Source organism: Capsicum annuum, chromosome 5 (assembly GCF_002878395.1).
Source record: "Capsicum annuum cultivar UCD-10X-F1 chromosome 5, UCD10Xv1.1, whole genome shotgun sequence".
In the NCBI taxonomy this organism is placed as follows: domain Eukaryota; kingdom Viridiplantae; phylum Streptophyta; class Magnoliopsida; order Solanales; family Solanaceae; genus Capsicum; species Capsicum annuum.
The window spans coordinates 214,012,583-214,027,460 of record NC_061115.1 but is presented as its reverse complement, the minus strand read 5'-3'; the positions used below and the strand labels follow the sequence as shown (position 1 = coordinate 214,027,460).

Here is a 14,878-nt window from a genome sequence, read left to right as displayed (position 1 = left end):
GGTTATGGTTATTATACAATACAATACCATGGAAACAACCATCCAAGTAGGGCTGTGCAAAAATCGAACCGATCGATAAATCAAACCGATAAAAATATTATTGAGTTATTGATATTGGGTTATCGGGTTAACGATTTTTTATTGATTTTATAAACAAAATTATTGGGTAAATGGTTCGGTATCAATTTTAGTTTATTGGGCTATCGATTAAACCGATAACCCAATAATCTCTCTCTTTATCTATCTATCTATCTATCTATCTATCTATCTATCTATCTATCTATCTATCTATCTATCTAGATAGATAGATAGATATGTGTATGTATATAGATTATATGCATTACTAATTCTTCACAAAGTATTAACCTATTCAGGGCAACAAAGGTGCAATATAAAGTTCGGCTATTATCGTAACAAAAAGCTTAAAACATTTATAATTTCCAACAATTAGGATTCAATTTTTTTACTATCTAACATTCATTTCAAGTTTGAAGATTCTTGTAAACTAAAATGCATTGCATAGGTTTTGACGGTAATTAAGATTTTATTTTTTTATGTTAGTTGTTACTATTTTTATTTTATAAGTATTTTCTTATTGATTAAATCGAAAATCAAATCGTTAAGGATCAAAAATCGGTAAATCGAAAACCATAAGAAAATATCTTATTGGTTAGTTATTAGTTTTACATATTTAAAAATAAAAAATTGATAAACCGAACCAATAACACAAAAAATCGAACCAAACCGACTGCACACCCCCTACATCCAAGTGTCAGTCAAGTCACTGAAGAAAGCAGTGAAAGTGTTTTTTAAAGTGGCAGTAACAGCAGCAACTAAAGAAGAAATGGAGCAGAAGGAAACTTGCTTCGCCAAACGTGTTCGCTGCATCGTCAAACTCGGTGAACAATTCTTTTCTCTTGCTCTTCTACATTTAATTAGAGTTGCCAGTTTGCTTTTCCAACCAATGTTCGAGATCTTGAGTATTCACTACTAGAAATAGAGTTTTTTTCCCACCGCATTCAATGGGAAATTTGTGCTATCACTAGTATTTTTTCGTTTCCCACTGATTCAATCCAAATTTATATGAGAAATGTTATTGGGAAAATAGTCATTTTTTGTAGTGAATTGTTTATTACTTTATCCTGATGGTTTGAAGTGGGTCTAAGTAGAGTTAGAAATTGTCTGATGAGTCAAAATGGGTCTAAAGAGTTGTGCTACTTTTCAATTGCCACTAATTTTGTGATAAAAATCTATCTATAAAAGAGGGTTGACAGCCACTGTAAAATATTCAAGCCAGATGAATCCTTTGACTTAACACAGGATACGTGTAGGCGACCAGTGCCGCAGTCACATGTAGTGAAGGGTGTTGAACACCTTTCATTGAAAAATTATACATATAGAGAAAAATCGTACGAAGCATATAGGTCAAAAATTAATTTCCATACATCAAATATTAAATCTTGAACACTTTTAATTGATTTTCCACTACGACGAGCTCAACCAGTTCAGCATTGATATGTAGTTGATTGATTGATTGATTTTAACTAACTGTGGAAAAAAATATGCTGGTCAGTGTAATACAACTTAATAATTAGAATGGAGCCGTTGATGCTTTCTGCTGAGGTTGTATTGAACTATTTTAGGTTACTCGTAACAGGCCATGGTTAGTGACATCAAGTTGGTGTGAACATGGGGATAGAAAATTTTCCCTACTTATTAGCATGTCATATGTATTATTTGTTTACTTTTTAGTTCAGGAGGTGCAGCCATCACAAGTAAACATAAATTGGAGACTATAGATGAGGAGAATCTTAAGGAAGTGTCATCCCATCTTCGTCAAGCATTTGTTCCGGATTCTACTTCTGCAAATGTTCTTGGAATGGATTGGAGTAGAAGGCCGGGACAGTCTGAAGCTCCAAGTTTCATTGATGATTTCAGTGATCAACCAGCAGGGGATTCAGAAAGTTTTATTGTTGTTCATGGAGCAGGTTAATATTACTTGAGTGTGTTTAGTCATTAGCAGGATTAGTAAAGTTCATTAGCCATTGCAAAAATCTTTGAATTATGAAATAAGTAAACATAAATCGAACCAATTTTGGTGCTCTAGAAGGACAATCTAGATTTTAGTTTCAAGTAAACTCGTGATCCTCTGATGTTGCCCTCATTGCCTTCAGGTTCCTTTGGACACTTTCAAGCTAGCAAGTCCGGGGTTCATAAGGGTGGACTAAGCCGACCTCTTGTAAAGGCCGGTTTTGTTGCTACAAGAATTTCAGTAAGATCCAGCCCTCACCTTTCCGTTTTCAAGCAATATTTTCGTTCCGCCTGACACATATTTCAGCTCTATTACGTAGCTGATATTTTGTGTTTATTCCTTTTTACCGTCTGCTTGTAACTTAGGACTAGCAGTGCCGTTGCAGAAGCCAGTGAAATATTTACCTCTACCCTGTTTTCTTTTTTGCATTCCTATGTTCCATGGCCTTTCATTTAGGTCACAAACATTACACGCAATAGTTCATGCATGTGTCTTTATCCTCCTCTTGTTTTGGACATATTTCCAGGACCTTATGGATGCTAAACTTCCATGCTCAATTTCTTATCTGCTTGACCTTATCCACTACGCTCCTGAGAGATGTCTATTTAGATTATTCAGGGAATGACAAATTTGGTGTTTACTGAACCAAATTAAGTGATTATGACCTAATTACTTATTAGACTTCTTCGTCTCCGTGCGATGATCTCTTTTGATGTTTTGCTTTGACTCTCAGGTGATATGTGACATAATACTTATTTTTCTTTATTGCAGGTCACATCCCTCAATCTTGAAATCGTTAGAGCCCTAGCAAGAGGTACTTGTAACAATTTCTTTTCCATGCCATTAGCCTCTAAGATTGTCTAGAAATAGAGATCTTATCTTAATTAAATGTTAACTGGTAACATAATACGTAGTATTTTCACATTTGCACTCCATTTACCTCATTGGGTCTCGCTTTGGGTAGGGTTGGGACTTGAAATGAATTTGGATGTTTAAGTGGGATTACAGTGGGTATGTTGTTGTAGTTGAAGTGCTGAGAATCTCTCTTGTAGCCCAACGGCTTTATTGAATGATCAGAAATATGATTGGAACAGACATTGTGAAGGCCATAGGCAATCATCTTATCAGATTGGAGGGGCTGTTTTGTTCTGCAGAAGATGTTATGAGGGCCTAAATTGGTTTAGTATCTGCTTTTAAGTTGCCACATCACTCTTTATGAAGCTAACATCCTAATTAATCAAGTCCTGTTGTTAATCTCCATAGTACTTGATAGCTGTCCATCCAGTCATCCCACAAAAAAATTACAGGTCTTCAGATACAAGGTTTGTTAGTGATTCATCCTAGATGCATATTTTCACCTTGAAGAGCTTACTTGATTACCCCCCTCAGAGATTACTTAATCATGCCCTAGATCACAATTTTATGCATGTCTCTCATCTGTGGATCCCTAACAAATGTTTTTTGTTATTACAGAGGGTATTCCTTCGATCGGAATGTCTCCATTCTCATGTGGTTGGTCAACATGCCAAAGAAATGTTAGAAGGCGAAATGAAGACCATTTTTCAATGGATATATTGCTATATCTTTAAGCTCTTTTGAGAAAACAGAATTGTTCCTTGCCGTGAAATTGTTTAATTTGGCAACTTGTGCTTTTGCAGATGACGAAGGCTGATATTTCCATGGTCATTAAAGCTATTGATTATGGTTTTATACCTGTAAGTTTAAACTTTTGTGTTTAGCCTGAAACTGTCGTAAATTTTTGCACATATAGATATCTTCTTGGCAACACAATTTTTCCAATTTTAGTGTTTTCATGTGAAGCAGAGACTTCGTGACCATATTCACACCTTTACCCTGATATCTTCCCTGTCCATTTTCTTAGACAAGCACATCATTAGGAATGTGCATTGAGTAGGTAGGTTCCTGATGATGTTTGGGCCTTTCATGTCAAGGAGGACTGTTAATATCACACACAACCTAAACCTATCTCTTACGTGACCTCAAGGAACCAGAATTCCCAAGTAATTTCCGTTTCTAAGCAAATGATCAGCACAAGGATTCCACCTTGTCCAAGGATTCCACCTTGCTAAAGACTCTCAAAGAGGCTACAAAATATATTCTCCAAAAATCTCCCAAAATTGACCTAATGAGGTTCTATTTATACCTAGGTTAACTTATTACAAATGACTAAAAAACCCTTGCAAAGGGCGGATGAACAGTGAACGTGGATGAACAGTGAACAGTTTTGGAGCTTGTGGGACTTGTTCTCTACACTTCAAAGCTTGTTCCTTGGATGGGCAGCCCCCGAGCTCGAGTCTTGACGCATTGAACTCCGATCATGATCGTACCCGTATCATCCTCCCCTCCTTAGAAAGGATTCGTCCTCGAATTCGAACCTTGCAAAGCAATAGGAAGGACAAGCAAACAAAAGTTCCTCAAGGTATGAGGGTTAGGATTAGTGTAATCAATCATAGCATCTTGCCAAGGTGGCTCAAACTTCACATATACCCAAACATCCCTCTTACCCGAATACCCTACCAAGGGAGAATCAACTAGTTTATCCACATAAGTGTGACAAGAAACAAGGAACATACGTCGCTTATCAAGTGGAAAACATAGACTCTTCTTGGAACAACAATTAGACTTGAAAGCCGAGAGAGGAAAGCCATACATTCCATGCACATTCAAGGCATTCCAAAAGACATCCTCATCACCACACTTCAAATGATCACCGAAATCAAATGGGTAGAGTGTCCATGGCATGGGTTGGGAATACACTTCCTTACCCCAATACTACTACAATAATGATCAAATGTCCCCTCTATACTATCATGGTCAATAACAAAAACAACTAGAGGGTCATCCTTAGTCATTCGGCCAACATGTTCAACATCATCATTTTCACACACAAGTTGGTCTTCATGACTTCCATAAGACAATGTACTGCCACTTTCCACTATGGCTTCAACACTAGGTGAATCAACTAGTGTATCCACAATCTCAAGTTGTACATTTTCATCACAAAATGAAGGCACATTCGGCTCACTTAAAGATAAACTATCATTCACACTTAGTTGGCTATTATCCTCATTCACTAGAGTGCAAAAGTTAGTTTGATTACCTTGTAGCTCATGTGGAGCATGGCCACACACGGGAATTTGATTAGGAAGGCTTGGATGCTCTATCAAGCTATCCAACTTCTTGCACAGAGAGCCTTCCGTCCGGTCCAATCTTCCTTTCATTCTGTCCATTATTCGCCTATCTATGGCATGAAGCCTTGCCATGATGGATTAAACCCAACTAGGCATTTCAGCTTCATTCACCTTTGTACCCATCAAGAGCTACTAAGCAAACAACACGAAAACAACAAACACATTAAAGATTAGCAAAAATCAGTCCACAATTCGTCACAAAACAATCCACAATGCGTCTCAAAATAGTCCACATCCCTCACTTGATGACCCTTTTGATGACCTCTCTCGGATTCGCAAGAACAACAAGAAGGGAAGTGATATCAAGAGTAAAACACACTAAAACAGCAACAACACTTGATGAACAAGATGCAATAACAACAACACACGGTTACAAGACAAGAACACAAACGGATTACACTAGATATAGACAAACGATTACAAGAAAGTAAAGATAGATAGATAGATAGACAAAGGGATGGTATAATATTAACAACCCCAAAGCTTATTCCACTCTTGGACCTTTAATATCACACACAACCTAAACCTATCTCTTACGTGACCTCAAGGGAACCAGAATTCCCAAGTAATCTCCGTTTCTAAGCAAATGATCAACACAAGGATTCCACTTTGTCCAAGGATTCCACCTTGCTAAAGACTCTCAAAGAGGCTACAAAATATATTCTCCGAAAATCTGCCAAAAATGACCTAATGAGGTTCTATTTATACCTAGGTTAACTTATTACAAATGACTAAAAAACCCTTGCAAAGGGCGGATGACCAGCGAACGTGGATGAACAGTGAACAGTTTTGGAGCTTGTGGGACTTGTTCTCTACACTTCCAAGCTTGTTCCTTGGATGGGCAGCCCCCGAGCTCGAGTCTTGACGCATTGAACCCCGATCATGATCGTACCCGTATCAGGGGTGAACCCAATAGCTTTCGTGTAGACTCTATATTTTTATTGAAAAATCAAGAAGATAAATATATAATTACTGCATGTGAACCCACATTAAAAGATAATTAGGCAGCTCAGTGGTGCCCGGGTGGACTGCAGATCCCTCGACCCTTGTGGTTGTGAGTTCGAAACCTACTAGCAACATTATATTTTCTTCACCTTTTATGTTCTTGTCTTCAAATTCAGAACCCAGGCCGCCTCTGTTTCCATCTATGAATATAACTTGAACAAAGTGTTAACTCTCTGCTATTCACTACTATAAGGAGAAGGGATACATTTAATTCTCATGTAGGAGCAGGTGTCGGTTGAGAGTTAAAGCTCTAAAGGCACGGAAGTGTTTTTTATCTATCTTTTGTCACAAAAAGATTTGGTTCATGATATTTAAACATTACCAAGAAATTTAAGAGGTGGACAATTTGATCCTTAATTGTAATTCATGCTTCTTATGAGGAAAAATACCAGTGAAGATTGTCTCTCTTGCAATTGTATATATGCATGAAACTTGCTGATAATTAACCATATGGGTTATATCAAGATTTAAAGCCAATATATTTAATGACACGTGGAATTAACTATAAGTGTGTAATTATAGCTTCAGCTTTATATCCAAAGATCACGATTCACAATCACATATTTTTGTATTCAAGCATAACCTGAGTAGGTCTTAGTACAATTGTGAACAAGGGATTATCTAATGCTAATGCTAGTTCATCACTGAATTATATATGAAAGTAACTACTAGTTAATTTATCTGTGCGTCCAAGAGCTTGTCAAAATATTAATTTTTTCTTGAATTAATGTGATATTCATTATAACAATGTTAATCTGTGTGAAATAACCAAATTATGTTTGCAAATAAAAAAATATGTTGTTCTGCAAATGTACTGATACGAGCACAGAAAGCATCAACTATGAGGATCCTTTTGAGCTCACAATAAAGACGCGAAGAGGAGCTCGGATAGATAGCTTCCTTCGGGATCGAAGCTATCATCCATAGGTGGAAGTCCTTCCTTTTTTTCTCAACAAGATCCATCCAAGTTCCTCTTGGCGTCCTTATTGTGATTTCAAAAGGATCCTCATATTTGGTGCTATCCGTGCTTGTATCATGTACCTTAGCTTAGTTTTCCTTTCTGCCTTGTCCGAACACTTTTGAGTCATTTTCTTCATTGCGAGGAAGCACTTCTATAAATTGTTCTTCATAAAGCTTTTCTTCACTATTCTTTCATAAGATATCATATCAGTGAAATAAAATATCACTTCCTAATTTAGTCACTTTGTTATTGCAATTGTTTCAATTTTTTAATTTGTGACGTAGAATTTCGTAACACAAGTTCATTTGAATTTCAGGTTCTGCACGGAGATGCAGTCTTGGATACATTACAGGTGCGTTTTTCAAGTATATTTGAACATTAACTTGGTGATCATTTACTTAATCCATTCACTTGTTCAGGAATGCACTATCCTGAGTGGAGACGTGATAATACGTCATTTAGCAGCTGAACTAAAGCCAGAGTTCGTTGTTTTTCTTGTATCCAACACAATGTTATGTAGAGAGTGCATTTTGATATAACTTTTTTTTCGGATAATCATGGCATCCAGGACAGCTTTAGTTCACCTTGACTAAATGCACGGGATACCTGCACCTCCCACCAGCAATAGATATCAGGTAATTTGTCCACCAAGGTGGCTAGGATAGATGGGAAGAATCACCTAGTGCTTTTTGTCTCTTGAGATTCGAACCTGAGACCTCAGGCTTTCAACCCGCTTTTACCTTATCAGAAGAAAAGGAGAGTGCATTTTGATAATGTTCATGCGGTAGATTTGCAAATAAGAATATCTTCATAATACACATTCAAATTAGTTACTCATAAGACTTTCTAGGTTCCTAATTTTAACATGAATGTAAATTATGTTCAAGACTGGAATGTCACATTGAAAAAACAGTCTAAAGGTTCAAATGCTCCTTCTATTAAAATATCTCTGTAGGTTTATGAGAAGACATCATAAACATTAAGGTCCATTTACATTCTTTTTAGAAACATTGCCTTAAAACCTGTAATTTATTTGCATATTAGAAAAAGACACTACTGCTTTTATTTCTAGGTCCATCTCAGGACAACACATTTGTGTCAAGGTGCTTTCAAGTTGTGCACAAAATGAATACAGAATCACTAACTTGGCCTGATACTTAAGCTGCTATTGATCATCTCATCTTCGTGATACTTTATCTTTGATCAACATGATATTGTGTTGTATAAATGTTATCCTATACCTCTTGAGCAAAGACGGATGTTCTTGGCGTATATGATCGTCCACCAGCAGAACCTGGCGCCGTACTTATCCAGGAAATTGGTAAATGCTCCATTTTAGCCCTAGAGTTGTGTTTATTGTTTTGAATATGCTACTTTCTATAAAGCACCTTCACTAAGCTATATCATATCGGGACTATGTTTATTTGTTGCAGCTGTACGTGAAGATGGAAGCTGGTCGGTAGTGAAACCTAAATTGGAAGATACAAGCAAGCCCGGTCAGTACAGGACAATTATATCATCACATCAAGAGTAATTTGCTTACTCTGAGAACCGAATATACATTTGAATACCAACGTAGCTTTCATTAAGCCAGACCTAAAGAATCTGAACTGACCTCTTCTGTGCATATGGCAATCAGCAGCATATGTACATCTGTGCATATACTGTAAACTGCAACTGGAGATGGCAGTGTCATGCTGGATTAGCTGCTCATCTCTTTATAAAGGCACTAACATCTACTATCTCAGAGACAATTTATTTACTTGGTATTCATCATTCCTGAATCTTTCATCAACAGTTGAATTCACTGTAGCTGCTCATGATACAACTGGCGGGATGGTGACAAAAATAACAGAAGCCGCCATGATTGCTAAGCTTGGGATTGATGTCTACATAACAAAGGTAATATGTTTTCCTGGAAATTCTAGTTCATTTATTTATTTTCCTGGGAGCTAAGATTTGAATTGATGCAGGCAGCAACAGACCACTCAGTGAAAGCCCTTAGTGGAATCTTGAAGGGCGGCATACCGGATGACTGGCTCGGTACAGCCATCCGCTATATGAGCTGAGCGAAATCACACATTGCTGGTGCTGAATACGAGGGTTCAGATCATTTGAAGACATTCGTTCCCAAACATCAAATATTTGTTTTATAATGTCTAATCCCCTCCCTCCTCTCCCGTCTGTGGCTGGCTGATCGAATCCTACTTGCATTCTTTCACTAAAGCAGCAAAAATAAATGATTAGCCATTTTTTACGGGACAGGCAGGGATTGTGAGTGACTTTTTGTTTTTGTTGTGCTCTCTCTATTCTTCCTTTTACTTTTCACTTTTCCAGTTTCCTTTTCATTTCTGAGATTTTCTTTACTACACATTATAGGGATTAGATGTGTCCTATTGAGTATACAACTAATACATAGGGAATCAGGGTATTAGTAATACAAGGGCTATTACCATGTGGATAAGCATAGTTAAAGACGGAATTGTTCCTAATGCATTAAACCAAATAATAGATAAGAAATAATCTTTGCATAACTAATTTCAATATTACTATTCCCAACATTATTAATACATTCTATTCACCACTATTTTTATACACTACCAATTGACTCTTTATCAGTTTAGTGGTCAATGCTTTACCAACGTAATACTCTTGCCTATTGCGTATGGGTGGAAACGATGCTAGCCGTGGACCAATAGAATGTCATGATGATGGATCCTATTAATATACTTTTTGGGGCTTCTTGCCAAACTACTTATCTATATTTCATTTGATTTAGATTTTTATGTCTAATCAAATTTATTCAACATACATTTGATTTAAGGATATGTTCTTAGCTCACCCCCTCTTAATGCAAGTAAATTTACATGAAGACCGGTCACAAGGACTCAAACTCGGTATCTCCATCCCTCAAGGGTTACTCATAAATATATTATATTGATTTCATCTCAGGATTTGAACATCATGAAGATCACTTTGGAGGACAAAATCTGATGCATACATGCCAAATCCAAGCTTTGAAGGGGCTTAGAATGAAAGCTTAAAGTTTAGGAACTTGTTAAAATGGAAGTAAAAGGGAGAAGGGACAAAAGGGACTAAGCATGCAAAAAGCAATTTTTAAAATACACCCTCAAGTTTAAGAAAACTCTTGTCATTAAGAGTATTTCTTTAATAATCATCCCCAGTCTTCATCCTTATCCTTAGCTTTGCTTAGTATAGTAAATGCTAAACTAGGTCAGTTTCAATAAATAGTGAATTTTAGTATGCTATGACTTTGAAGAGTACTAAAACTCTTGTAAGTCAGCTATTGCCTTTGTTGGATTTCAGTGCTGATAGAACAACATACGATCCACAGATTCGATATACAGACTGTATCCTGATCATAAGTCTTGTACATCTGGATATCACTAGAGGAAAAGATACACACTGGACCACATAACACACAGTTTGTACATAGATCATATGACAAGAGTTGGACATTGTCAAATTTAGTCCTTAGGTGCTATAACCTATGAAATAATCTGTGGGCCACATAATCAGCATACAGACCGTACCTTGTACTATATATTAGAAGTTGGGAGCTGGATCTAACCTACAGAGTGTTATGTGGACCGTAAATGATCACACATACAACCATATGTCATGCCTAGCAATGCGCTTTGGTTGTTTTTGCAATTTTTAGGATGCTTCTTTTAGAGTTTATGTAATAGCTATAGCCTAAACTATAAATAATTGAGAATAGTTTATTTAAACTCAGATTATTTTGATGATTTAATATACTCTTGAGAGAGTTGGAGCTATGACTATTATTGCTACACAATATTAACAGATTGCTTGTTTGAGGAAACTTTCCTCTAGGAGATTATCTAAGAGATTAGGTGTTTGTTTGATTTGATTAATAGAAGGTTTTAGCAATCAAGGTTCTTCAGTTTCCAATTAATACATCTTGTGTATATCTACCTTTTCTCTTTATATCTTAGTTTAATCATTCTTAGTTTAGAGTTTCAATTTCATTTCCTTACCCTTACATGCATCAGGTGTCTAGATTTGCTAGCTATTTGTATAAGACCGAAAAATGTTTGATTCTTCTTCATAATAAGAATCTTTTCATGAAGAAATAACTTAATCAACAACAAACAATGTCAAACCATTTACCATCTCCTCCCTCTAATTTAAAGCCAAAAATCGATAAATGGTACCAAACATGAACCAATAGTTTTTAGTCATGGCAACTAGAGAGGAAAAGAAAAATAATGATCATTCCAATCATGTTTTTTACTCTCTTATCATTTTTTCATGTTCCACATTATTTATAGCAACCAACCACCAAACCACGTCCATCCCTCACCACAACACCCATCACCCTACCCCATTCATCCTCATAGTTTGAATTAGAATAATATTTTTTACTTGTATATCGAGCATAAGAAAATAAGTAAGAAATCACCTATTTTTTTAGAAATTATTTTCTTGAAAAACAGTTTCCTCTGCAACGAACACTATACGTAATGCACCTCTTTACTTTTGTATCTACTTGCTATATTTTTAGAGAAATAAAAGTTAACAAATGCAGAAGGAAATGTCATACTACTCAGAATTAGGGGCCTATTCATTGTGCAAAATATAGCACAATTGAATCCATGCTCTCTCCGATCCCTGAAAGCACTCCGGGCCGATGACTTTCTCCAAAAATATCAAAATATAAAAATATAAATATTTTATACACAAATTTGCTAAAATTGATATAAAATTATTTCTTCTTTTTTAATAGTGCACCCACATTCCATAGTACGCTAAATGTCATTGTCAGCATTGTCCTTTTCTTTTTTTTTTTTTGAATTTTCAAATTGGTTATATTTCTATTTAGCCAAATTTATTTTCCCATAAAGTATTATATAGCGCGCAATTTATGAATAATTAGTGATCCAAAAAGGCTTCACTCTTGATACATTCCATAAATATGTTCAACGTCATTCCTTGATCATTAGGATTTTATAATTTTTAAAATATGATCTGAAATTTTAGTTGAAATTTAATTTTCAAGCATTTTAAAAAAATACTTAATTAATCTTTCAAAAATCAAATTTTCCTAATAAATTTATTACTAAATTCTCTAAATTTACTAGAAGTCACTTTATTATATGATATTAACATTTCATAAATATGTGCAATGTCATTCCTTGATCATTAGGATTTTATAACTTTCAAAATATGGTTTGAAATTCTAGTTGAAATTTGAAGTTTCAAGCATTTTAAGAAAATATTTAATTAATCTTCCAAAAATTAAATTGTCCTAATAAATTTTTTACTAAATCATCTAGATATACTAGAAGTCATTTTATTATATGGTATTAACATTTCATAAATATGTGCAACGTCACTCCTTGATCATTAGGATTTTGTAACTTTCAAAATATGATCTGAAATTCTAGTTGAAATTTGAAGTTTCAAGCATTTAAAGAAAATATTTAATTAATTTTTCAAAAATTAAATTCTCCGAATAAATTATTACTAAATTATCTAGATTTACTAGAAGTCATTTTATTATATGGTATTAACATTCCATAAGTATGTGCAACATCACCCCTTGATCATTAAGATTTGTAACTTTTAAAATATGGTCTAAGATTCTAGTTGAAATTTGAATTTGAATTTTAAGCATTTTGAGAAATTACTTAATTAATATTTCAAAAATCAAATTGTCCTAATAAATTATTACCAAATTATCTATATTTACTAAAAGTCATTTTATTATATGGTATTAACATCCATAAATATGTGCAACGTCATCCCTTGATCATTCGGATTTTGTAACTGTCACCCCTTGATCATTTGGATTTTGTAACTTTCACAACATGGTCTGAAATTCTAGTTGAAATTTGAATTTTCAAGCATTTTAAGAAATTCTTAATTAATCTTCCAAAAAATCAAATTGTCCTAGTAGATTTATTATCAAATTATCTAGATTTACTAGCAGTCATTTTATTATATGGTATTAACATTTCATAAATATGTGCAACATCACCCCTTGATCATTAGGATTTTGTAACTTACAAAATATGATCTGAAATTCTAGTTGAAATTTGAATTTTCAATCATTTTAAGAAAATACTTAATTAATCTTCCAAAAATCAGATTGACCTAATAGATTTATTACCAAATTATCTAGATTTACTAAAAGTCCTTTTTTATATGGTATTAACATTGCATAAATATGTGCAACGTCACCCCTGGATCATAAGGAATTTGTAACTTTCAAAATATGGTCTGAAATTCTAGTTGAAAGTTGAATTCTCAAGCATATTAGGAAAATACTTAATTAATCATCCAAAAATCAAATTGACCTAACAAATTTATTAACAAATTATCTAGATTTACTAGAAGGCATTTTATTATATGGTATTAACAAGTTCCATTATGCATCTATATATACATTTCAATCCTCCTCTTCTATCTTCACAAATAATTATTCATTTATATATTTTGCTCCTAAAAAATGTTTTCCTTTCTTCTTCTTCCTCTTTACCAAATATGGCAAAGAATTTAAGTGAAAGAATAGCTAGTTTGTCAAAAAAAGCAGAAGAATTATACACACTCTATGATATAATTGTTGCGTTAATTATTTTTACTCCCGGAGAAACCATTCCTTTTGTTTGGCCAAATGAAGCTAAGGCCATGGCTAGTGTCTTATGGTACTTTAGTCAAAGTAGGGATGAAAGGTTAGAAGGGTTAGTTGAATGTGAAACCTTCCTTTCACATAAATTGGAGGAGAAAATGAAAAATATTAGGAAAATTGAGCAAAAAATTGAGGAGAGGGAAATGGAAATTATGTTCAACAAATTATATGATGGAGAGATTAATTTAAATGAACTTGATGCTAGAGAAATTAAAGGATTGCAAAAGATGTTTGCTCTTATACGAGCTAAACTTGATGAACGAGAGAAACAACTCGCTGAACAATCTCAGTCTTCTCAGCCTCCATCAATTCTCTCTAATGGCGAGACAACAATTGAAAATAATGTAGATCAGAGTGACAATTTTTATGGTGGGAGCGCATCAACAAGTTTGGTGGGTGGAAGCAGTGATGGCCATGGACCAATAGCACATCGTGATGAGTGATCGTGCCAGTATTTTTCTACTTTTTCATTATGTTGCTTTTCAAAAATAGTATCTCTACCTTTATTTTGTCGCATATCGTTATTAGTCTATGTTGTTTTAATGATATCGTAAAGTTATGAGATGTTAGTAGGGAAAAACGTATCAATGTTGTTCGTTCAACCTTGACAATGTCATGTGTAATGTTTGAAGATCTATGGAATCATGTTTCAATAAATTCTCTACTTCTTAGCACATTATAAAATTCAATTTAATTAGTATAAAGAATACTTTATTTCACGTTTAAATCAAAATCAATGAAATTTATTGTGTATACATTAAGTTGTTTGTTATTTAATTATATCGAAGAATATTCTATATCTATAATCTATAATCTATAATCTATAATCTATAATCTATAATCTTTAATCTATAATATATTAAAAATTTGAAGATCCTTAGAAAAATGATTTAAACTTTTTGTCGTCCGCTTTAAACAAAATCGTCTTTTTACCTTTTTACTCCAATAATTTCTATTTATTTATTCACTTTATAATTAATTTAAAGTCCTTC

General features: G+C 34.3%; 2 protein-coding genes across 3 annotated transcripts; both read left to right on the top strand.

Moving 5' to 3' along the window:
* The first annotated feature begins 500 nt into the window (after positions 1 to 500).
* Positions 501 to 9,538, top strand: LOC107871289 (isopentenyl phosphate kinase). Of its 2 annotated transcripts, XM_016718170.2 has the most exons (12): positions 501 to 899; positions 1,758 to 1,988; positions 2,175 to 2,272; positions 2,804 to 2,846; positions 3,506 to 3,567; positions 3,691 to 3,747; positions 7,527 to 7,562; positions 7,630 to 7,707; positions 8,465 to 8,531; positions 8,644 to 8,706; positions 9,009 to 9,112; positions 9,184 to 9,538. In XM_016718170.2, the coding sequence occupies exons 1-12, from the start codon at positions 845 to 847 to the stop codon at positions 9,277 to 9,279; spliced, it is 990 nt and encodes a 329-aa protein (XP_016573656.1). In that variant the 5' UTR covers positions 501 to 844; the 3' UTR covers positions 9,280 to 9,538. The 2 variants fall into 2 exon arrangements, with proteins under 2 accessions (XP_016573656.1, XP_016573658.1); XM_016718172.2 differs by lacking the exon at positions 9,184 to 9,538 and having other exon boundaries at positions 745 to 899; positions 8,644 to 8,740; positions 9,009 to 9,053.
* Positions 9,539 to 13,741: 4,203 nt separating this feature from the next.
* Positions 13,742 to 14,329, top strand: LOC107872141. The gene has a single exon (XM_016718926.1). The coding sequence runs from the start codon at positions 13,742 to 13,744 to the stop codon at positions 14,327 to 14,329; it is 588 nt and encodes a 195-aa protein (XP_016574412.1).
* The last annotated feature ends 549 nt before the right edge of the window (positions 14,330 to 14,878 follow it).

Coding starts and splice junctions, on each gene's coding strand:
- LOC107871289 (XM_016718170.2), top strand. CDS start 845: ATGGAGCAGAAGGAAACTTGCTTCGCCAAACGTGTTCGCTGCATCGTC. Junction 2,273..2,803: donor TTGTTGCTACAAGAATTTCA/GTAAGATCCAGC, acceptor TCTTTATTGCAG/GTCACATCCCTCAATCTTGA. Junction 2,847..3,505: donor CGTTAGAGCCCTAGCAAGAG/GTACTTGTAACA, acceptor TTGTTATTACAG/AGGGTATTCCTTCGATCGGA.
- LOC107872141 (XM_016718926.1), top strand. CDS start 13,742: ATGGCAAAGAATTTAAGTGAAAGAATAGCTAGTTTGTCAAAAAAAGCA.